Here is a 25,019-nt window from a genome sequence, read left to right as displayed (position 1 = left end):
GCGCCTCCGTAGATGTGTGGGGCTTCTCGTAGCCTGTGGCCGGTGTAGGTGGGGACCTTTGAAGTCCGAGTGGTTTGGAGGGCGACGCCCCTCGGAAAATTGTTTTGAGAAGGAGGAGACGAGTCCGTTTCCCCGAACAGGACCTGGACAGCCTCTTCGGGTGTGCAGCCGGGGACACCCTCTCCGAAATTTCTCAGGAAATTCTACCTCAGAAAGATCTAGTTAACCCAGGTTAGAAAGCTGGTCTTTTGTTAGTTCAAGAACCTAGCGAGCAGCTCTTTTAGCCAGGCGTCGGTAGTGGGTGAGAACAGTCGAGGACAAAATTAAATTAGGTGTGTTTCCTGGCTTTAGGTTCAGCCACTGTCCTGGGGATTTAATATTTCTCCCTCCTGTACAGGGAGATAATTTTTTCTTTTTTTTTTAAAGAGGCAGAACCTTGGGGAGTCAGACCTGAGTTAAAAATCCTTTTGCTTACACTTGCGTTTCTGTTTTTATCTGGCAAATGATTGTACCAGCACATGGTAAACGTGTATTAAGCCCTTCCTTTTGTCAGGCACTGTACTAAATGCGCTATGTACAGTCTTAAAATCCTTACAACAGCCCTCTGAGGTAAGCGCTATTGTTTTCCCCATTTTACTTATGATGAAATAATAATTGCATCAAACGCAGTACCTTTTTGTGAAAATTACACAATGTATGTAAACCTCTTTGCATCGTGTCTGCCTGGCACGTTAAATTTTTTTGTTGTTATGTCGATGTCTCCTGAAACAAGCCAGAAATAGGTACTAACCTAGAAAGGCTTCTGAGTAATTGTTGTTCAGTCGTTGCTCAGTCGTGTCCAACTCTTTGTGACTCCATGGACTGCAATACGCCAGGCTTCCCTGTCCTACCATCTCCCGGAGTTTGCTCAGACTTAAGCCCATTGAGTCGGTGATGCCATCCAACCATCTCATCCTCTGTCGCCCCCTTCTGCCTTCAGTCCCTCCCAGCGTTAGGGTCTTTGCCTGTGAGTTGGCTCTTCGCGTCCGGGGGCCAAAGTGTCAGAGCTTCAGCTTCAGCATCAGTTCTTCCAGTGAAGGTTGATTTCCTTTAGGATTGACTGGTTTGATCTCCTTGCAGTCCAAGGGACTCTGGCACCACAGTTCTAAAGCACCGAGAAAGCGTCAGTTCTTCGGTGTTCAGCCTTCTTTATGGTCCAACTCTCACGTTGGTACGTGGCTACTGGAAAAACAGCTTTGACTGTAATTTGCTACCTTTTACTAGGTATGTAGAAAATGGTTTAAATTTTGATTCAGAGGGATTTCCTTATAAGCAAACAATGAACATAAAAGAACTCCAGTGTGAAAGAGTTTCTACAAGTTTGAATTCTAGCCAATATTTTAAACACAACTATAAAAGTGGGGAAAGCACACAGTTTTAGAAACTACCCATACTTATGTAGCACTTTGTATTCAATACAATGCACTAGTCACAAATGTGATTTTTATGTTTGCATAAGTAACTAGTCCAAGTAGTTAAGTGATTTGGATAAATGACTAGACTTTGTAAGTTACTGGGACTCTTAAGTCCATTGCTCTTTTCAGAATGTCAGTTTTGTGGTATAATTCTTTACATGTAGAAAGAGAACTGAAGTCAGCCGAGTAATCAGTAAAGCACACTTTAAGCCGCAAAGTATAAATTACTTAACTGACCTAGGAGATTATTTTTCTTATGTATATGAAACCGGAAGGTAGGCAGTTTCTGGCATTGGTTCAGCTACCACGAGGTGCTTTATCATCCTCTGTCTATATATGTGTGTGTGTGTATATTCTGAGTCATTTAAAAAATAATTGCATTATTTTAAATGCAATTACAATAAAAACATTACAATAAAATAATTACATATTACAATAAATTATTACAATATTGGGAGAAGGCAATGGCACCCCACTCCAGTACTGTTGCCCCGGAAAATCCCATGGATGGAGGAGCCTGGTAGGCTGCAGTCCATGGGGTCACTAGGAGTCAGACTCCACTGAGCAACTTCACTTTCACTTTCCACTTTCATGCATTGGAGAAGGAAATAGCAACCCACTCCAGTGTTCTTGCCTGGAGAATCCCATGGATGGAGAAGCCTGGTAGGCTGCAGTCCATGGGGTCGCACAGAGTCGGACACGGCTGAAGAGACTTATCAGCATTACAATATTACATATTAACTTTAATAAATATCAATATTTAATTCAAATATTAAAATTCAATGTTTAAATATTAATATTTAATTAAATATTAAACATTTTATTTTAGTGTTGATAATTTAATATTAATTTTAATATTTAAAATTTATTGAATATTAAAACAAAATATTATGATATGTAATATTACATATTACAATAAAAATAATTGTATTATGTTCCTTTACTCCAAAGCACTTCAGTATTTGTTTCATCAGAGCAAGGGCATTCTCTTACATTATCATAGCTCTGTTAACAAATTCAACAGATTTAACATAGACAAAATATTATTTAATGTACAGTTTTGTATTCCAGTTTCAACAGTTGTCCTGATGATGTCTGTGAGAGCAACCCATAGACTTAAATCAGCAGGTCAAATGAGTGATAAACCAAAGCAGTATTGCTCAGTTTAGTTATGGGCAGAAAGAGTTCACCATCAAAAATATAGTTCCCATCTAAAGAGAAAAATACAGAAACATTCCTGGTGGTCCAGTGGCTAAAACTCCACACTCCCAATGCAGAGAGCCTGGGTTTGATCCATGATCAGGGAGCTAGACCTCACATGCTGCAACCAAGGGCTTGCATGCCTCAAGTAAGACCCAGTGCAGCCAAAAAAATAAATATTAGAAAAGAAAACTTTAGTTCTTTTCCTTTTAAAAGGTGGCTGCATACTCTGCAGTCAGCAGTCCTAGTGATTATAAGATGTGGTCAGAGAATCAAATTTAAAGAAGTCAGAACCAAACATAGGTTGACTAGCTTTTTTATTTTTCCCGATCCTGCCGCTTGTGAGCAGCTCTTGAGACCAGGGACTGATCCTGGCCCGTGGCAGTGAAAGCGCCAAATCCTAACCACTGGGCCACCACGGACACCTGGTTAACTACCAATTTTTATGTGATCTGCTACCTTGCTTATTTAAACTCCATAGACTTTTAAACCTGTTCATTTTCAGTTTAAATTGTTAACCACTTAAAGGTTATGTCATAATTCAAATCAACATGTTTGAACCTCAGTCTGTTCTTTTCCACAAAGTCTTAATTAATCACTTCAAGTTTCTCAGCTGGAATGCAGTATAATCTTGTACAAAAGGGCTGGTTTTAAAGTCTGTTGGGTTTCATGTGTGTAACATGTCCTAGTTTGAAACATCTTTTTCGTAATTCTGTACTCTTACAATAGAGTTGAGCATTTTGAAACAAATTTCCCCCTAAACCAGGGAAGGTAGAGAGTTGGCACAAATTCCATTAGCGTTAAACTTAGTCATTAACTGTGTTTCTGAGTGGGTGGAAAATAGATGTGATACTTTAAAAAAGTTATTAAAATTTTTTTTTCTACTTTATAGTTACATTAAATACTTACTGAGCTACTGCAAGAAGCTTGGCACTGCAAAAGTAACATTTTTTTTTTGTTCTTGGATATAGTTTCAGGCTTTGACTAAAGCATGTGAGGGCTGTGTTTTAATTCCATCTGTTTCTTTTTAAAAGAAAGATTCATTTGTTTATTTTGGGCCATGCTGGGTCTTTTTGCTGTGCATGGGCTTTATTTAGTTGTCTAGTTGCAGGGGAGCAGGGCCACTCATCGTTGTGGTGGACAGACTCATCTGTGCATTCCGCTGCATCTCAGAGCAGAGTCAGAGCACTCAAGCTTCAGTAGTTTGGGCTTGCGAGCGCAGTATTTGTGGTGCACTGGCTTAGTTGCCCCTTGGCATGGGGATCTTCCTGGACCAGGGATCGAGCCTGTGTTCCTTGCATTGGCACGTGGGTTCTTAACTGCTAGACCACCAGAGAAGCCCCTCTTCCTTCCTTCCTTCGTTTCATTTGCTGGTTCTGTGATAACTGCAAAGAAGCTGATTTATTTCCAGTAAGTTGTGGTACCATAGAAACCAAAATCACAGCCCCCTGAAGATAGATGGATGGTCCCATCTGAATTCTAAGTCACATTTTGCTCAATGATGTTTGCAAATTGTATCTTCTGAAACTACAATTTCCAGAAACACCATGAATTTGCTTTCCTCTGGGTGCCATCTCAATTCATTGTTTTTGGTTTATTCTATTGAAATAGAATTGAGGAACAGTATTGTTAGTTTGGTTATATCTGTTCCTTTTTTACTCTGATCAAGGAAGTGTTTGTTGTAGACAGTGTCAGCTTTAAAAGAAAGGAGAGGTAAATGAACTTAATTAATTAGCATAATAAGATTGAAAATCTTCAAGGGTTGGGAAGAGGTAACCTGGAAAAGAGATTCACACTCATTTGAATATTTTTCCGTTCTTCATCTTCCCTAGTGGGTTAACCAGTTATCTAACATCCTAAGGTGGTCAGTAAGGGCCACACGCAGGATTTGTGGAAGTTTGCTAATGAAAAACTACCCTCCCCAACCCAGGATGCCAGTTTTCTATTTTTGGCCTTGATTCAACATAAGGATTTATCGTCATTTGAGCCTGCATTTGAAGATGCTTGCTCCTTGGAAGAAAATTTATGACCAACCTAGACAGTATATTAAAAAGCAGAGCTATTACTTTGCCAACAAAGGTCCATCTAGTCAAAGCTATGGTTTTTCCGGTAGTCATGTATGGATATGAGAGTTGGACTATAAAGAAAGCTGAGTGCTGAAGAATTGATTCTTTTGAACTGTGGTGTTGGAGGAGACTCTTGAGAGTCCCTTGGACTGCAAGGAGATCCAACCAATCCATCCTAGAGGAAATCAATCCGGAATGTTCATTGGAAGGACTGGTGCTGAAGCTGAAACTCCAATACTTTGGCCACCTGATATGAAGAACTGTCTCATTTGAAAAGACCCTGATGCTGGGAATGACTGAAGGTGGGAGGAGAAAGGGACAACAGAGGATGAGATGGTTGGATAGCATCACCGACTTGATGGACATGAGTTTGAGCAAGCTCCAGGAGTTGGTGATGGACAGGGAGGCCTGGTGTGCTGCAGTCCATGGGGTCACAAAGAGTCGGACACGACTGAGCGACTGAGCTGAAGTGAATGCTTTCTGTTCCTTGAAACAATGAATAATGTATATACCTCCAATTGCAGGCTAATAGTGGGGAAAACAACTGCACATCAGTAGCCTGAGAATCAAGATTTGAATTGTTTTCAGCCCATATAACATTTACCCAACATGTTTATCAAAATCACTGCTTTACAGCACAACTACTCTATGTTTGCTTTCTTTTTTTAAAGAAAAAAAATTATCTCTGTCTTTGGCTGCGCTGGGTCTTAGTTGCTGCATGAGGGATCTTTTAGTTACAGCAGGTGGGATCTGATTCCCTGACTGAGGATTGAACCCGGGACCCCTGCACTGAGAACACAGTCTTAGCCCCTGGACCACTGTGAAAGTCCCCATTCTTGTTTTTTCTCACCCTTCAAAATTTGTTTCCAGTTTTATTGAGCTGTAATTGACAAAAATTGTATACTTTTACAGTGTGCAACTTGGTAATTTGGTATTTGTACAAGTGTGAAATAATCATCACAATCACACTGATTAACAAATTAACATATCATCACCTCACATAGTTAGTGTTATCTTTTCCTTTTATTTTTTTGAGATCCCAACTGCAGGATAGACAGCCTTCATCAATCCTTGGGAAACTTAGGATTTCATTTATAGGTAAAGAATTTTAATAAGGGAATTCCCTGGTGGTTCAGTGGTTAGGACTCTGCACTTCCACTGCAGGGGACCAGAAAAAAAAAAGACTTTTTATCTGGAGTTAAGATCCATTATCTTCTTTTTCTCCTATGCATTGAGTTTGTTCAGCAGCAATTGAAGTCCTATGTGGGGCTTCCCTGTTAGGTCAATGGTAAAGAATCTGCCCGCCCATGCAGGAGACAGGTTCTATCCGTGGTCCAGGAAGATCCCACATGCTGTGGACCAGTTAAGTCTGTGTGCTACAATTACTGAGCCTGTGTTCTGAAACTGCTCAAGCCCACGTCTAGAATCCATATTCTGCAACAAGGGAAGCCACAGCAATGAGAAGCGAGAGGGGAGCCCTCAATCACCACAAGAAGAGAAAGCCTGCTTATAGCAACAAAGACCCAGGGCAGTCAGTTCAGTTCAGCTCAGTCGCTCAGTTGTGTCCAACTCTCTGCGACCCCATGGACTGCAGCACACCAGGCCTCCCTGTCCATCACCAAGTCCTGGAACTTGCTCAAACCTCATGTCCATGGAGTCGGTGATGCCATCCAACCATCTCATCCTCTGTTATCCCCTTCTCCTGCCTGCAGTCTCTCCCAGCATCAGGGTCTTTTCCACTCAGTCAGTTCTTCACAAAGAATTGGAGTTTCAGCTTCAGCACCAGTCCTTCCAATGAATGTTCAGGACTGATTTCTTTCAGAATTGAGTGGTTGGATCTCCTTGCAGTCCAAGGGACTCTCAAAGAGTCTTCTCCAACGCCACAGTTGAAAAGCATCAATTCTTCGGCACTCAGCTTTCTTTATAGTCCAACTCTCACAACATGACTACTGGAAAAATAATAGCCTTGACTAGACAGACCTTTGTTGGCAAAGTAGTGTCTCTGCTTTTTAATATGCTGTCTAGGTTGGTCATAGCTTTTCTTCCAAGGAGCAAGTGTCTTAATTTCATGGCTGCAGTCACTATGTGCAGTGATTTTGGAGCCCAAGAAAATAAAGTCTGTCACTGATTCCACTGTTTCCCCATCTATTTGCCATGAAGTGATGGGACCGGATGCCATGATCTTAGTTTTTTGAATGTTTAGTTTTAGGCCAGCTTTTTCATCCTCCTCTTTCACTTTCATCAAGAGGCTCTTTAGTTCCTCTTCACTTTCTGCCATTAGGGTGGTGTCATCTACATAACTGAGGTTATTGAAAATTCTGGCAATCTTGATTCCAGCTTGAGCTTCATCTAGCCTGGCCTTTCACATGATGTATATAGTTAGCAGGGTGACAAAAAAGCAATCAATCAGCTTTTAAAAAATTTAATAGAATAGCATTAAAATAAAAAAACCCAATAAGGAATACATGTTACCAAGGAGGTAGGAGACACTAAAAATTATAAAATATTGCTGGAAGAAATGAAAGAAGACCTAAGTAAAAGGAAAGACATCCTGTATTCATTGATTGGAAGACAATATTATTCAGATGGCAGTACTCTTCAAGTTAATCTACAGGTAAATTCCTTTCAAAATCTCAGTCAGGCTTTTTGAAAAAAGTTGACAAGGTGATCCTGGATTTACATGGCAAGTCCAGGTACACAGAATAGTGACTTCCCAGGTGGTCCAGTAGCTTAGACTCCACACTCCCAGTGCAGGAGGCCTGGGTTTGATCCCTGGTCAGGGATTGCACGTGCCACAACCAAGACCTGATGCAGCCATATATATATATATATATATTAAATGGAACACAGAATAGAAAAAACAGTCTTGAAAAAGAAGAACAAAAGTGAGGAGTCACACTTCCTTATTTCAAAACTCACTCCAAAGCTACTGTAATCAAGACTTTGTGGTACTGGCATAGGATAGACAATGAATGTAGGATATCAATGAAATGTAATTGAAAGTCGAGAAATAAACTATTACATTTTTGGTCAGTTGATTTTTAACAAGTGTGCCAAGACAAATGGGAAAAATAGGCTTTTTAGTATGTGGTGCTGGGACAACTGTATATCCACTTGCAAATGAATGAAGTTGAACTCTTGCTTCACATTATATTAAAAAATGAACTCAAGATAGATCAAAGGGCTTCCCAGGTGGCGCTAGTGGTAACGAACCTGCCTGCCAATGCAGGAGAAGTAAGAGACTCGTGTTTGATCCCCAGGTCAGGAAGATCCCCTGGAGGAGGACATGGCAACGCACTCCAAAATCCTTGCCTGGAGAATCTCATGGACAGAGGAGCCTGGAGGGCTGCAGTCCATAGGGTCGAAGAGTCGGACATGACTGAAGCAACTTAGCACACAAAAATATAAAACTCTTAGAACGAAACAGATGTAAAGCTTTGTAACCTTGCATTTGGCAATGGTTTCTTAGATATGATACCAAAAGCACAAGTAATAAAAAATAGAAAATTGGGCTTCATCAAAATTAAGAATATCTGTGCTTCAAAAAACACCATTAAGAAACTGGAAATGTACGCCACATAACGTGAGAAACAATTTTCAGATCACGTATCTGATAAGAGTCTGATATCCAGAATATATAAAGAACTCTTAAAATTCATTAATAAAAAGAAATTTAACTCAGTTTTAAAATGAGCAAAGATTTGAATACCACATTTCAACCAAGTGAAAGTGTTAGTCACTCAGTCACGTCCAACTCTTTGTGACCCCATGGACTGTAGCCCTCCAGGCTCTGTCTGTGGAATTCTCCAGGTAAGAATACTGGAGTGGGTAGCCATTCCCTTCTCCAGGGGATTTTCCCTATCCAGGGCTTGAACCCAAGTCTCCTGCCTTGCAGGGAGATTCTTTACCATCTGAGCCACCATGGAAGCCCATTTCACCAAAGAAGATGTACAAATAACCACTAAAACATTAAAAAAGATGCTTGTCTCTCTTTGCTATTATCTGGAACCCTGTATTCAGTTGGAAATGTCTTTCCATTTCTCCTTTGCCTTTTGCTTCTCCTCTTTTCTCAGCTGTTTGTAAGGCCTCCTCAGAGAACCATGTTTCCTTCTTGCATTTCTTTTTCTTTGGGATGGTTTTGGTCACTGCCTTCTGTACAGTGTTATGGACCTCTGTCCTTAGTTCTTCAGGCAGTCTCTCTACCACATCTAATACCTTGAATCTGTTCATCACCTCCACTGTATAATGATAAGGGATTTGATGTAGGTCATACCTGAATGGCCACTACTTTCTTCAAGTTTGAATTTTGCATTAAGGAGCTGATGATCTGAGCCACAGTCAACTCCTGGCCTTGTTTTTGCTGACTGTATAGAGCTGCTCCCTCTTCAGCTGCAAAGAATATCATCCATCTAATTTCGGTATTGACTGACTGGTGATGTCCATGTGTAGTCTTCTCTTGTGTCATTGAAAGAGGGTGTTTGCAGTGCATTCTCTTGGGAAAAGTGTTACCCTTTGCCCTGCTTCATTCTGTACTCCAAGGCCAAACTTGCCTGTTACACCAGGTATCTCTTGAATTCCTACTTTTGTGTTCCAATCCCCTAGAATGAAAAAGACATCTTTTTTTTGGTGTTAGTTCTAGAAGGTCTTATAGGTCATCATAGAAGCATTCAACTTGAGCTTCTTCACCATCAGTGGTTCGGGGATAGACTTGGATTATAGTGATGTTAAACAAAGGGCACACTTGACACATACCTTAAGTCTTACAGGGTGCTGTGAACACCCTTAGGGCACCAAATGAAGGTATGTTTGAAAAGGCTGATTTGCTGTGGAGGTGGAGAATAGGAAATAAATTCTTTACAAAATTGGAGGGTTTCCAATACTTGGCTTTCAACACAATCTAGTATATTTGTCAGGTGATCTTTTTCTCCATACGGATTTTAGTTCCCCTGTCAGGGATCAAACCTGTGCCACTTACACTGGGAGCACTGAGTCTTAACCACTGGACTGCCAGGGAAGTCCCTCAGCTGAATATTTAATTAAAAATGTTTAATGATAGAACTTGTTTCGGTTTTGTTTATAACGGAAGCAGTCAAGGAATTGAATGATATTGCTCCAGAAAACTTTCTTCATATTAATTTTTGGAGGTTTGTGGTGCAGAAGGATTTAAAATGCAGTTTGACTTCAGTGTCAACAGATATTTCAATTCATGAACCTTTTAAAAAATATATCTATTTGTAATATTAGGCTTCCCAGGTGGTGCTAGTGGTAAAGAACCCACCTTGCCAATGCAGGAGGTGCAAAAGATGCTGGTTTGATTCCTGGGTTGGGAAGATCCCCTGGAGTAGGAAATGGCAACCGATTCCGGTATTCTTGCCTGAGAAATTCCATGGACAGAGGAGCCTGGCAGGATACAGTCCATGGGCTCGCAAAGAGTCAGACATGACTGAGTGACTGAGCACATTTGTAGTAGTATCCATGCAGTGCTGTGTTGCCATACTCACAGTGGAAGTGGGGCTCAGGAGTTAGCACTTTTAAGCAGCTTAGCCAGGGACCTACCAGGTTAACAGGCAGTTTTTGGACTAGGATTGCTGTTCAGGTGGATTAGTATGGTTTTGAAACCAGGGGGATCCTGTGGGCTCCTGGGCATGGAAACCTTTTGTCTCCCATTTTTTGTAGGCAAGACTCCAGCCTCCATGACCTTCCCTGAGTTCCAAAGAGTGGATTTGAACATTGCTAATCAAAGTGAGGAGCAGCCAAGAAACCAGCTGAGGCAAGATTAAAGGGACCAGGGAACTCATCAAGGTCAGGAGACCCACCACCTGTGACCCCACACGTACCCCCAAGCTTGTCAGCAACCCCACCCTTGAAGTGCTTTTATAAAACTCAACAAATCCTTCCGGGTTAGGACACCTACTTTTTCAAGCCAGGAGCCTTCTGTGCCCATCTTTACCTGGCAAAGCTGTAAGGTTCTCCTTTTATTATTTTTTTTTAAGGTTCTCCTTTTCTATTTCACCCAAACTCTGAGATTTGATTTGGCACAGGTGCAAAGAGGCAGAATTTTTGGCATTATAAAGCAGATGGCATGCTGTCACAAAGCGTGGGAAATTGTCTGTATTGACTTCTTGCTCTATGTGAAAGTATTTTATATGTAAGTTTGATGCATTTTATAAGATTAAAAGTAATCCTGATCTATTTTAAAAATTATACAAATTCATCTTTTTATGGTAATAGGAGTTGTATCTTTTGGGGGAATAGTTTTATCGACTGTAATTCATATGGCACACAATTCACCATTTTTGAGTACGGTTCAGCGGTTTCAGTGTGGTCATGGGGTGGTGCAACTATGTTCACACAATCGATTTTACTATGTTCTTATTACCCCAAGAGACACTGCAGAGGTCATCGCCTCCAAAAACCTCTATTCCCATAGCCCTGGGAGACTGTTAATCTCCTCAGTCTCTAACGATTTGCTTGTTCCAGACATTCCACATAAATGGAATCTTAAATGTGCAGTCATGTGACTGGCTTCTTTCACTTAGTATAATGTTTCAAGGTTGATCCATGTTGCAACCAGTACTTATTTCCTTTTTATGGCAGAGTAATATTTCATTGCAGGGATAGTCTACATTTACTTGATTTTGTTATGTAATGGACATTTAGATTATCTCTGGTTACAGCCTTGTGGTTAATATAAGGTTTACATGGCTTGAGAAAGAATGGCTAGAAGACTGTCTAAAAGAGCATAGGGATGGAGGAGGTAAAAATTGCGTATTAGATAATTGGTAAAAAGCAGTTCAGGCTTTTTACCAGTTCAGATAAAAAGGGTAAGAGGAACTGTCAGCCTAATGTGAACTTCAAAAAATAACTGTAATGTTATTAGTCTTCCCAAACCTCTTGCAGCTGCATGTCACCTGACCTTTGGAGCTGGGCCTTTGTCAAATCGGGGACTCTGAGCATGGGAATCCTTGTCACGTGGGGTATCCACCATCATGTGAGGCAACCCAAAGGCCGTGTCCTAGTTTCTCTACCTCAGGCCGTTAGAGCAGGGTGTGACCTAGACTTGACCAGTCAGATGATCCTGCCTGGGCAAGTGACCCAGAGACTGAGGAAGTCAGGGTGCACGTCAGTCGTGGAAGCGGCGACAGACTGAGCGCTCACTGAAGCGAGGCTGAGGGAGCCTGACTTGGCCGTGGCACCCACATCCTTGCTCGTCTTCCCCTGGCTCGACTTTGGCTGTGGTTCTGACCGCTCAGCATGGGAGCGAATAGCCAAGAAAACTGGTGAAACAAAGTAATGAGGGACTAGCTACACCAGTTACTAAAACTAAATGCCACACTGTACTGGAGTTGCTTAACTCAACTTGGGACATTACTTTATTAACTTTATTTAGCACAACTTGGGGATCTCAGTTCCCAACAGAGACTGAACCTAGGACCTTGGCAGTGAAAAGTGATGAGTCCTAACCACTGGACTGCCAGGGGATTCCTTGTACTTGAGTTATTTTTTAAAGTTTGTATAGTAGTTAAAAAATGGTGAAACATTTAAGAAGGTACATTTAGAGGCTAAAATCTCTTAAAAATTATTGTACATTCCTCTCCAGAATATCTGACTCACCCATCCCTTTGAAATGGACACTTGAATGCTTTGACGGTTGTGTGTAACCTGCACAACTGATTAAAGTCGAACCCCCTTTCCCCTATCTCATATCTTTATACCTGAACACGGTGTAGGGGCTTGTTTGTTTTAATCCTGCTTACACAAATAGAAACAGACATTAAAGACAAACATCCGTATTTCATTAACAAAAGAATTTAACATCTTATTTTCACCCTTCTATGCATTGCCTCTTTAAGTTAAATGACCTTTTCTTGAGTATCATTTTAAACCAATGGCTGCACATACACTCAGCATGTCCAAATACTGTCTATCACAGACTAGACAGCAGGACGCCCTATGTGACTCCTTTGTCCTCAGTATGCAAGAGTCCTGCCTGCTTTTTTTTTTTGGTTCTGTCAATCAGGTATTTCTGACACATTTTGATTCTTCCTATCTGAAGATAATGGATCAGCTGCCTTACATGGAGTCCAGGTTTCTTTTTATGGGGATTAGTGTCTAAATAAGGGTTGGAAAATTATATTTCTTGGGTCACAAACGGATTGGTTTTTCTAATTTACATCTTGATATCAGCTTCTACTTTTATTATAGGATGTGATTTTATCATCTAAATAACATTTTGCTTTGTATCTTCCAACTTTCTAAAAACTTCATAGGATAGTGTTTGGCACTTAATTATGCACATAATAGGCACATAATTATGTTGAGTGAACTCCCTAGACAAAGTGAATCGACTGTTTCTGCAGCAAAGGTACCAGTATGAACTGATGTACCTGGAACAGCATTTGATGGCAGTTGCTGACCACAGTCAATGAAAGGTAGGGTAGTGTTGCCCAGCTGCCTGGGGAACCTGGCTTGGACCAGAGGCAGTTTTCATCTGACTTTGTTTCTCTTCACCCTCTACTCTTTCCTGTTCTAAGGCAAGAACTTACTATCTTCTATGTGTAACTACTCTAAGGGTCCTGTACTGTTAAGGTTTTGAGTTTAAACTCCAAGGGAGGACTTGTACAGGGCTTTGAGGTACCTTCCAGTAAGGTGCCCACTGCTGGGCAGGCAGAACTTTTAAGCCCCTTTGAAAGTGGCTCAGAAGTTTAAGGCTGGCTGGCAAGTGCCTGTGGGCCTGGTGGCCATTCACTGTTAGCTCAGCTGTGACAGAAATGTGGTCCTGTTTGTAGGGTCATATGCATTATGTCCAGTATGTGAACCTAGACCTCCCAGTTCCAGAATTGCATATCCAGACTGGAAACAACTGGCCAGGGAGGGAAACCATGTGGTCCCTTTAAACGCTTTACTAATGTTCATCCAGCACTGTTTATAATAGCCAGGACATGGAAGCAACCTAGATGTCCATCAGCAGATGAATGGATAAGAAAGCTGTGGTACATGTACACAATGGAGTATTACTCAGCCATTAAAAAGAATGCATTGGAATCAGTTCTAATGAGGTGGATGAAACTGGAGCCTATTATACAGAGTGAAGTAAGCCAGAAAGAAAAACACCAGTACAGTATACTAACGCATATATATGGAATTTAGAAAGACGGTAACAATAACCCTGTATACGAGACAGCAAAACAGACACTGATGTATAGAACAGTCTTTTGGACTCTGTGGGAGAGGGAGAGGGTGGGATGATTTGGGAGAATGGCATTGAAACATGTATAATATCATATATGAAACGAGTTGCCAGTCCAGGTTCGATGCACGATACTGGATGCTTGGGGCTGGTGCACTGGCACGACCCAGAGGGATGGTATGGGGAGGGAGGAGGGAGGAGGGTTCAGGATGGGGAACACGTGTATACCTGTGGCAGATTCATTTTGATATATGGCAAAACCAATACAATATTATAAAGTTAAAAAATAAAAAGAGAAAAAACCCTAAAACTAAATAAATAAATAAAGATTTAAACTGCTTTTCAATTTTTTCCATTAAACCATATTGTATGGTGCATTGTAACTTTGTGTACTTGACAATTTATATATCCTTAGAAAAATATTCAGAAATTGAATGACTTGGTCAGAGGACCTCTGAGGTTGTCATAAAAGTTCTTTGGAAATAACAAAAAGTGTCTAAAAAAAAACCATCCTTTGAATACTCTATTGTGGTTGTTTTGAATAATTTTAGGAAGTCTTTTATTCATCTTTGGATTGCTATTGTATGTCTTACTAACAAATACTTCAATTACCATCTGTTTGGGTTTTCCCCAGACAGAGACTGCTTATGTGCAATCCACTTACTGAACTTCTTTCATATTTTTGACAGAGAAGCACAAAACAAATTTTTTTAACTTAAGGCATGGATTCAATCTGTTCAGAATCCAGGTGTTTAGCTGTGCCAAGAAAATGTATTATTTTATGGAGAATCTTTCATTTTCAATCAAAATTTTGAAACAAAAAAACACATCCTGCCATTGGATCCAATATCATTTGTGAAACAAGGTCCATTTTTCAGCAAGAATCCAATTTCAAGGTATGTTTGTGGAGCAAGAGACTTTCTCTCCTATGTATCGGAGGCCTTCAAACACAAAGACACAACAAATTGAAAAAGAAGAGGGAGAGAAGAGAAAAGATCATAAGGAGGAAGGGTCTGCTTCACTCGGTAAAAGCAATGACAATTCTCAGTTGTATTTCAAAATTTAGTGTAACCAGTATGTTAATTGTTTAAACTTACTAGTAACTCTTTTTTATATACAGTAATATAAATAAACAGTAATATAAATGCTTTTTAGACAGAAGACTGTTTAATCCATAACACTGTGGAATCTGTACATGTTATGAAAAACAGAAAATTACTATCGCAATAATTAAATAACATAAAAAAAAAAAATAAACGCTTTACTGGTCTGAGTAGATTGCCTTGTATCCTCCCAAACTGTGAAGCTGAAATCTGGGTATTATAGAAATCGTCAATTATTACAGAAAAGTGTAATGATTCTTCAAAGCACAGAGAACACTATCCCTCAATGGGAACTACCCAGAAATTTTATGATAACAACTTATGATCAGAATAATTCGAGAAGTCTCAATTCAAATTAGTACAGATATACAATATGAGGACAAGATACTAACTTTTTAGACTTGTTAGCTCTTTGAAAAAGAAAAGACTAAGTTTTGGTATAATACTTGGCTAAAAGTAAAAGGAATTCTGAAGGCCTAGTTTGATTATGAACAAGAAGGCCCCAGACAGGTAAAACCTGAAAGACCACTGGAGGCAACACACAGATGTCTCACACATCTTTTAGGTGGAGTCCAGGATAAAAGTCCCCCTGCAGCACCTACAATGCTCTCAGCTGTCTCCATTCCCGGGGGATGACGCTTCAGTCCTCTGTGACCCAACAGATTCTGCCATTTTCTCCAAGCCGTACAGCTCCACTGGCCACCAGCTGGAGGGCTGAGGGAAATATTTTATGTTCTGCTAATTTTACTCTCTCAGACAGAGTTTCAACAGTGTCACCCCTCTTCACTGGAACGGCTTCCTGTAAGATAATTTGACCGGCATCTACATCTTCCTGGAAAAGAAAGCAGAAGTTTTGAACGTTACCTCTGGCAAGTGCAACTGACATTCAAATACTAATCACGAGCCATACTCACAGCTACAAAGTGCACGGTGCACCCGGTGACTGTGACCCCAGCGTCCAGGACTTGTTCATGGGCATTTGAACCCTTAAACGAAGGGAGCAAGGATGGGTGGATATTGAGCATTTTCCCTGGAAATTAATTAAAATGTGGTCAGAATCTGGAATATACACTTTCCTGTCTAGAATCAGGAGTCAACATGAGCAAGCTTTCTCTAGGTTGGGTGTTTTCATTGTCAAAGACAGAAATGAGGAAAAGTGAAATACCCGTTTTCATCCAAGGAGGCCCTGGGAGCACCAGGTTTCTGCCTTGCACATATGAAGACACAATGAGGGACTCTGAACAGGTGCCGGCAGTGACTCAAAGCTGGATGGGAAGGGGTCTACTCTGGCTTATAGGGCTCTTGACATTAACAGCGGATCCTGTGAAATCTGACAATAGTACCTTCTTTGCCATTTTCTGGCAGTGGTTCACACTTCTAAACAAGGAAAAAAGTCTCCTCCCAGTATTTATCCAGAAGATGAAATTATATTTGTATTAATGTGAAAGCAATCTAAGCTATCTTAGAAAACATAATTATAGCACACCAAAGAAAACTGATGAAGAAGGATAAGAAGTCATCACTGGGTCATTCTCTGGGCTAAAGGCAAAGGAAATTCAATTATTATGTATGTCAAAATAAAATGTCACAGTAGATCTCTCATGCCTGGAATGGTTTGGTAAATTAACCACCCTAGAGTCATTTTCAGTTGATTTCTCAATGTGGTATCAAACAGTTTTTTACTTACCATTCCATTTTCTGACGAAGGGGCCAGACAAAATTCTCATGAATCCTGCAAGACAGACTATGTCTGTGGAGAACTCTTCAAGGACTTCGTCAATTGCAGTGTCAAATGCTGCACGATTTTTATATAATTTATGATTAATTACCTAGAAGAGAAATGGGTAAGTACCATCTGTCTCCAACAAATTAACCAAAAATAATTTAAAATCCAACCTATAAATAGACTACATTGACCATCTGAAGACACATGTGATATCAAGAATGAAGGAATGAACCAGAATGGAAAGGCAAGCCTAGTAGCTACCCCAAATCCAGATGTCTTAAGAACATTTAGGGGCAGATTATGAGCTTGAATAATCTGTAAAGATACTTTTCAAAGTAACTTACTCTCGTGGGAATCCCGGCTTTTTCTGCTTTATCTAAGCCAGCCACTGCAGCTTTGTTGGAGATCACAATGACAATGTGTGCCAAGCTACTTGGCTCCCTAGTGCTGTCTATGAGAGCTTGGAGGTTCGATCCTGAAAAAAGGCAAAAAAACACAGGTGAAGGCATACTTCTTTAAAAGGTTTACATACTTCAAATAGGGAATGGTCAAGGTTTTTGAATAAAAATGTCTTGGTAAAGATTGGCAAAATATGTGAAGCTTTTACATTTCCTTCCTCTTGGAATAATGGATTAGTATCTCATGAAAACATAAGCACAAAATATGATTGAGCATAGCAGTAGAAACAGTTCAACACATGTTAAAACTGAAGGATGAAGAACAAGCTGCTTAATTAAACAAGAAAAAAACCCGAACACTTTCAAGAAGAATAAACCACTATGACTGACCTCTTACAATCATTTTGCTTTACCATCAACTCGGGTCTAAAGTATACTGAAACCTTAAAATAGACTTGTAAAGCATTTATATTTCTGATAATGTAATTTAAAGAAAGAATCTGATATTTACTTATGAACCTACTGTATTTACAAGAATGTTCATAGCAAAGTCACTTAAAACAGTGGTGGGAACTGCTGGGTGGTCCAGCGGTCCGGACTCTGTCCACTTACTGCCAAAGGCCTGGGTTCAACCCCATAAGCCAAAAAATCGTGCTGTATCCATCCATATGAGAGAAAACAATGCTCTTATTACTTTACCCCTCTGCCCACAAGAGGCAAATGAAAATTTTGTACTAAATTACTGTTGACAATTAAAAAAAGCCTCAACTGTCTTAAGACTTTTCAACTATAAAGCTACAATTGAAAGGTTACAATTTGCATTCTATCTAGAAAAGCTTCTCTCTCTTCAACCATCTTCCCAACACCCTCTAATTTTCCTTTAGAAGCTGTCTAAAATGCCTGAGAAAAGTGGAAGGACTGAGGATGCAGAATAGCTAACATTCCTTAACAATCCTCAGCCCTATTCTACTAACAGTGTTCTCACAGTTGGAGGTTTTTTTAGGGGGAAGAACGGGAGAAAACGAAGAGCATATCTACAGCTCTGTAGTAAAGAGGGAGCCATGTCTCACCTGTCCCAGAAATTAAGACAGCTACTCTTGCCTTTTTTGGTTGAACAGAGAAATGATTTCTCAGGGTTCCATTCTCCAATACTGATCCATTTATTTGCATGGTTTCAATCAGATGCTCGACTTTCACACGAGGAGAACCTTTGGTGCAAATGTACTCAATAAGTAAATCAAGAACAACTTTGAATTAACAGTAATATGGAAAGAGAAGTGTTTTAAAAACACTTTAGAATGCTGTTATTTTATTCTCAAAATATGCACGATTAAAACAAATAGTAAGTTTGTTTACTTATCATTACTCACTCATAGAAACTTCCTGAAGGCGGACACTGCCCACTTCAACTAAAAGCTACAGCACTGTAGATAAAGTGGATATGTTAGTGCCTGCCAGTGTTCTCTCCCTTCTCCTGTAAATCTTCCATCCACACTAGTGCTATGACCTCTCAGCTTCAAGGGTAGGCATGTGAACAAGCAAGACCATTCAAAGGTTTGATACAGGATGTTGAGAAAGAGAGGGCCTCTCTTAGTGCAATGTGAGTTGAAGGATGTGGGCTCAAGACATCTTATGGGTATTTGGAGAGCCTGCCTGAAAATGAAACCTACACAGTAAAGGAATGAAAGGCAAAATTAGCAAGTCTTGACATCTCTGTTAGAAAATCTGAATGGGTTTTCTGCCATTCTGCCAATTTCTAGTGCTTCTAACAGAGTTTCGGGTAATACAGGCTCATCAGGGTGCTTGCTCACTGCTCCTCGAATTGAGGTGTGCCACAAAGCAGAGCCTGACCCAAGTCCTCACGTGAGAGATTGCTCTGGGAAGTGACAGGGGATGGTGATGGGGAAGACTCATACTGAGTGTGCTATTCAGCTGGTCACCGCAGTGGGCAACTTGGGCTTGATCCTAGGGACCCTCAAAGGAGGCATGTAGACAGACTGTGCCTAGAACCGCTCCCTCCTTCTGTTTCTCAAGTGGGTGCTGACTCATTATCTCGCACCCCACTGATCAAGGGTTGCTTCCTGCAGGGTGTGGTTGTGCGTGTGACTGCTACACACAGGGGTTAGACCCTGAGGCAGAAATGAAGAGACTCGTGGTATTACTGGCTGGGATGTTTCCACGTGACAGCTGTGTAAAGATAGTTGCAATAGCAATGGGTAGGCAGAGCTCCTAAGGCAGGGCACAGTTATATTGAAGGTTATAGATCTAAGAGCCACTGAAGGAAGAGGTTACCCTCGGGACATGCAACCACTCTGCCGATCACGCAGGCTTCTTCCTGGTGCTGCTCAATATCCTGCAGAGTCTGCTTCACCAGGTCCTCTGATACCACGAGGGCAGCCCCAATCCCACAGTTAAATGTTCTGGCCATCTCCTCTTCAGAGAGGTGGCCTTCTTGCTGTAACCATGAGAAGATCCTGGGGACCCTCCAGGTCTGGGCATCTAAAAACAGGCAAGAATTGTTCCTTAATCTACTGTTGACCCAAAGTATAAAAGCATGCACATTTACAAAATTATGGAAATTAAAACCAGGACAGCTATTTTATATAAGGAGAAACTACTAACTGGCCTTTCAGAAGATTTCTGGGGATCCATCTGTACTAAGGCATTAAGAACACTTTTGTGTCACACTTGGCCAATATTCACAATTGAGCAAATTTTTGCTCAATTAGTTTTGTGCTGCATTAACTAACTAGATCCTTAGAAATTCCCTGATGAAAGAGATGCTCTAATGGGGCTGAATTCCAGTAAAGGCTGGCATACTGTCCTCTGAGAATGTCTAGTTGGGTCTTAGCGATGACCAAAACACACCCTAAGTTTGATGCAAAACTAGTGGCTTATATACAGACTTAGAGGAAATACAGCTACTACTGTACAAAACTTATGCTATATAGAAAGTTTAAGAGCAATACTCTGCCCCTCTGCATTTATTTTAAAATTTAGGGAACCCCCTGTCAGTCCAGTGATTAGGACGTGCCAGGTTCAATTCCTGTTAAAGGAACTAAGATCATGCAAATTGTGCAGTGGGGCCAAAAAATAAAACAAAAACAACAAACAAGCTAGACTTAGGTCTGTTTAAAAACTTTTTTTTTTTTTTTGGCCCCACTGCATGGCTTGCAGGATCTGAGTTCCTGGACCAGGGACTGAAATGAGGCCACCACAGTGAAGTGCTGACTCATAACCACTGGATCACCAGGGAATTCCCAACCAATAAGTTTCTTGAAACAGCAATCTTCACTTATTGTCTCTGTATCTCTGGTATCATCCCTTGTGCCAATAATCTGGGGGGGTGGAATCCACCCTCTCAAGTTGCTTTTTGACATTGCTAACCAGTGTCATGTTGAAAACCTTGCTTGGAATTGATACGTTCACATGGTTTACTCCCTGATTCAGACTGTTTTAACTTCCCACAGAAATACTGCAATGAACATGTCAAAGACTTAAAACACTGCATTCTCATTCTCTATTCAAATCTACTCTTCTCCTTTCTATGCATGTTCCCACCTATGCACCCACTAAACCAGAAACCTGGGACTTCTTTTTTCATGCTAAGTACACAATGATTCTTCTGTCTCTCTTCACAATGCCTTGGTTTGGGTCCTCTTTATCCCGCACATGGACTATTTAATAACTACCACTTCCCTTTCCCTCCCAGCAAGTTCCTGATTCTATCTTGACAGAGCTTAAGCTTACCAACCCTCTGGAGAATCTGCTTAGAAAATTTCATCTGATATAAGTCAATTACAGGGCTGTATGCCTTATATGTGGGAGAAGGCAATGGCACCCCACTCCAGTACTCTTGCCTGGAAAATCCCATGGGCGAAGGAGCCTGGTAGGCTGCAGTCCATGGGGTCGTGAAGAGTCAGACACGACTGAGCGACTTCCCTTTCACTTTTCACTTTCATGCATTGGAGAAGGAAACGGCAACCCACTCCAGTGTTCCTGCCTGGAGAGTCCCAGGGAGGGGGGAGCCTGGTGGGCTGCCGTCTATGGGGTCACACAGAGTCGGACATGACTGAAGTGACTTAGTAGTAGTATGCCTTATATGTAGGACTTCCCTTATGGCTCAGACGGTAAAGCATCTGCCTACAATGCAGGAAACCTGGGTTCGATCCCTGGGTGGGGAAGATCCCCTGGAGAAGGAAATGGCAACCCACCCTTGCCTGGAAAATCCCATGGACGGAGGAGCGTGGTAGGTTACAGTCCATGCAGTCGCAGAGTCAGACATGACTGAGCAACTTCACTTGGTCTATGCCTTATAAACATGGCCAATGAAGTGAAAAGATATGGTAAAGGGTCAGTCCTATTTTTTCCACAAGAAGTCCAAATGATGAATAATTTCTGGGTATAATCCTATATATATTTAAACTACCCAAAGAGTTTCCTTCCATAATGTATTTTTTCTTCTAATAGTTTTCTGAGCAAAATTTCCTTTTAGTGATCTTACCTAAATTCACCCCCAATTTCTGAGGGAGGACTCTGGGGATGTTTTCCAGTAATCCTCCACCAGTAATATGTGCAACGGCCTTAACACGTCCTGAACGCAGGACAGGTAACAGTGAGCGGCTGTAGATTTTGGTTGGGGTTAGAAGTAAGTCACCTGTATATTGGGAAGATAAGATAAAAACTTAAGTCTATGAAATGAAACCAAAGCATACATAAAAAATAATTCTGAAACAGAGGAGGACTGTGACCCTGCCAGATACACCTGTTCTATAATGTCTAAGCAGCCAAACCACAGCCTAAGTATTAAGAGTACTTAGTATTAAGAGTACTTTAGTACTTAATACTCTTAGTATTAAGAGTACTTTAAGTAACTAGTGACTGGCTGCTCAGACATTTCCAAGTAGGAGAGTTTAAACGTGAGCATGTGTACCTAAGGTCTGGTCACCACAGCCACCAGGTGCTGGAGAAGAGTACTCGAGAGAAGATTTTGCTACAATTTTCCTCACAAGGCTGAATCCGTTGCTGTGAAGACCAGATGAAGCGATTCCAATAACAGCGTCTCCTTCCGTGATTCTTTCCAGTTGAGGAAGTTTCTGATCCCGCTCCATGGCGCCGACGGCAAAACCAGCTAGATCATACTCTCCAGGAGGGTACATGTCAGGCATCTCTGCCGTTTCACCTCCTGGCAGGAAGAGAAAACAAGAACAAAGAAATCACTGAATGTTTATACACCTGTCTAGGAAGTAGTGACTGACACCAGCTACTCTTCAAAAGGACAATTAAATGGAAGCTGTATTCTGCAAACATTCAGTAAAATGTTCTCTAAGGGCCATCTAACAGAACTCTCAACCAAGCATGATTTCAGGGGAAATAGCACTAATTTCCACAAAGGGTGAATATAGCCTCCAAACATCGTTATTTTTACAGAATGAATGCTCAGTCGGACGTAACGCCATTTCTCTAGCAGTTTAGTTTCAGAAATGCTTTCACCTACATTTGATCTTTACAATCACCTCATGTTCCAATAATGGTACAGGCTTAGAAGAGTGATTTAATCAGGTCTGCCTAACTCTAAATGCCCTGGCCTAATAAATACATCAAGTTCACATTACCACCATATCCCATAAAGACAGGGTCTAGGCAGGCAGATTTAAATCAGGAATGGTTCTAAAAGATGGTTGAAAGGCAATTTTGGCTTTTGGGATAGGCCTGTCCACAGAAATGGGGATGTAAAAAAGGTAGTTTTGTTCTCTGGTCAACCTACAAATTTATCTTGTTAAAACCCTCACGTATGTACTCCTGCAATAGTTCTATAAACCTTGGGTACATTTTATCCTTAGTGTCATTTCTGTGGGAAATGAAGGCTTAAATTAAAGAGTCAGAATGCCAGGAACTGACCTGCCTCTGCTGCAGGGCCGTAAGGAGGAAACAAGTCCCTGCCCTGTCTGTCCGGGAGGCCACTGAGAGACATGGGAGTCAAACAGGGGCCAAGGGTCAGGGGGGAAGACAAGCCCTGGCTGATGGTGTTGAAGTGTGAGTCTGACCCTCGAGGGGAGGGTTTGGGGGCACCGAGGTTTAAATTTTCCTTAGCTGGTGCTGTCTGTATTTTGTTTGCCTCATCGTGTGGCACAGTTTGTCTTGCTGGCTATACTAGTCACCAATCAGGCTTATACGCAGGGCTGAAACGCGGTGAGGGTGCGTGATTAAAATGGAAGTGCATACCGAGGAGAGCACATCCAGCCTTTTTACAAGCTTTGGCGATCCCAGTGATAACAGCTTCAGTAGTACGGAGGTCAAGTTTTCCACAGGAAAAGTAATCGAGGAAAAAGAGGGGCTCTGCTCCTTGTGCCAGAATGTCATTTACACACATCGCAACCAAATCCTGACCAATGGTGTCATGCTTACTGCACTGCTGGGCAATCTACCGAAGGGTATAAACATCCGCATTAGACAGTAAGTTCCAAACTGTATCTTGTCAATTATCAGAGAAGGCTAACAAATAATGACTTTTGGCTAGTGCTGTGAACACCTAAAGACAAAAGAACACTAAATTTTGATAAGCTACTTGGTCCAGAATTATTCTCTTTTGTCCCAGATATACTCTCAAAGACACTGCGTTATTAGAAACATGTAGCCATTGTAGCAAAACAATATTTGGTATGGTTCTCTTTAGTGCATATATGTCAAGAGGAGAAAGATATTTGATACACAGTAAATTCATATCTTTCACAAAAGGCCTTTACTCACATAAGTGTCTGATTACCTTCAGTTTCGTCCCAACGCCATCTGTTCCACAAGCCAGAAGAGGATCAGTGAAACCAGCTGCTTTCAAATCAAAAAGACCAGCAAAACCTCCAAGATCAACATCACAGCCTGTTGGAGAGAAAATTTGTTTCTTGCTGCATTTCAACAGCAAAGGACTGATCAAGAAAGCAGATATTGAAGGGGCAGACACATCCTTTTGAGTTTAAGATTAGGGATATGAAATGCTTTCCCTACTATTAGAGGTAAGAAAGCAGAAGACTATGAGTTTGGCTTAAAGAGGACAAGACTTACAGCAACTTGGCATTAGTCTGGAACATTTTCTTCAGTTATCTACGAAGCCCCAAATCAATATACAATGTTTGTCATGGTTGATGAACTAGCAAAGGACAGGATCTGACTTACCTGGTCTGGAGGTGGCCTTCGCTAAAGGTTTAATTTTCTGGACCAGCATATTACCAGCTGCAATGTCTACCCCAGATTCCTTGTAAGTCAGGCCCCTAAAAAGTTCAAAAAATAAACTAAGACATCACCAGGGAAAATTTTAACCTTAAATTATTATTTAAAGCAGAAGATATTCATTAGGCATTTTTCAGATCCCCTAATGTACTTGGCCCCATCCAGAGATTTTAATTTGGCTGGTCTAGGGCAGGTCCTAGGAATTGAAATATGTTTAAACAACCTCCCCAGTTGATAATCACTATTTGGAACTACTTCTCTAACTTGTCTATTTCTTCCAGAAGTATCTGTCAGAAGCAGGTAAATAAAGCAACATTTGGCCACCACCTTTCTCTATTCAATTTTGGTATGGGAAGGAAAGAGTACCAAAACTGAGTCAAAAAAGTGAAAATTATGATGGTAAGAACTCTAGAAAGAAATCCCTTAATAATGAAACTGAGCTCTTACTGCAGTAATAGAGAACTGTATCAGTTTTCTTATAAAGACTATAAGAAATGATTTTAAAAACTCAAAAAAAACAACAACAACAAAAAAACCCCCACACCAAAACCCCACCGAAACCAGGTAATGATATTCAATGCATCATTTCCATCTTTGTAATAGTGCCAACAAGCTAGAGCATTCCATTTAGTGCTCATTTGCTCAGTCCTGTCTGACT

General features: G+C 40.9%; 1 protein-coding gene and 1 long non-coding RNA gene across 3 annotated transcripts in view; one reads left to right on the top strand and one right to left on the bottom strand.

The window, feature by feature from the left end:
* On the top strand, positions 1–15,190 carry LOC133244864 (uncharacterized). Its single transcript, XR_009735539.1, has 2 exons — positions 1–231; positions 10,397–15,190. It is a non-coding gene; the product is annotated as an uncharacterized LOC133244864 (long non-coding RNA).
* The window catches only part of GART (phosphoribosylglycinamide formyltransferase, phosphoribosylglycinamide synthetase, phosphoribosylaminoimidazole synthetase), a 26,761-nt gene continuing 16,797 nt past the window's right edge, over positions 15,056–25,019 (bottom strand). For both annotated transcript variants that reach the window (XM_061411658.1, XM_061411571.1), the window contains exons 12-22: positions 24,308–24,402; positions 23,904–24,013; positions 23,363–23,561; positions 22,071–22,322; positions 21,642–21,794; positions 19,430–19,636; positions 18,208–18,345; positions 17,084–17,214; positions 16,701–16,842; positions 15,928–16,043; positions 15,056–15,845 (exon numbers count right to left, since the gene is read on the bottom strand). In XM_061411658.1, coding sequence (XP_061267642.1) covers positions 15,654–15,845; positions 15,928–16,043; positions 16,701–16,842; positions 17,084–17,214; positions 18,208–18,345; positions 19,430–19,636; positions 21,642–21,794; positions 22,071–22,322; positions 23,363–23,561; positions 23,904–24,013; positions 24,308–24,402 — 1,735 coding nt within the window. In that variant the 3' untranslated portion in view covers positions 15,056–15,653. The remainder of the gene's footprint in view (positions 15,846–15,927; positions 16,044–16,700; positions 16,843–17,083; positions 17,215–18,207; positions 18,346–19,429; positions 19,637–21,641; positions 21,795–22,070; positions 22,323–23,362; positions 23,562–23,903; positions 24,014–24,307; positions 24,403–25,019) is intronic.

The sequence above is a fragment of the Bos javanicus genome, chromosome 1, assembly GCF_032452875.1.
Source record: "Bos javanicus breed banteng chromosome 1, ARS-OSU_banteng_1.0, whole genome shotgun sequence".
Taxonomy (NCBI): Eukaryota; Metazoa; Chordata; class Mammalia; order Artiodactyla; family Bovidae; genus Bos; species Bos javanicus.
This window is presented reverse-complemented; position numbering and strand designations above follow the sequence as displayed.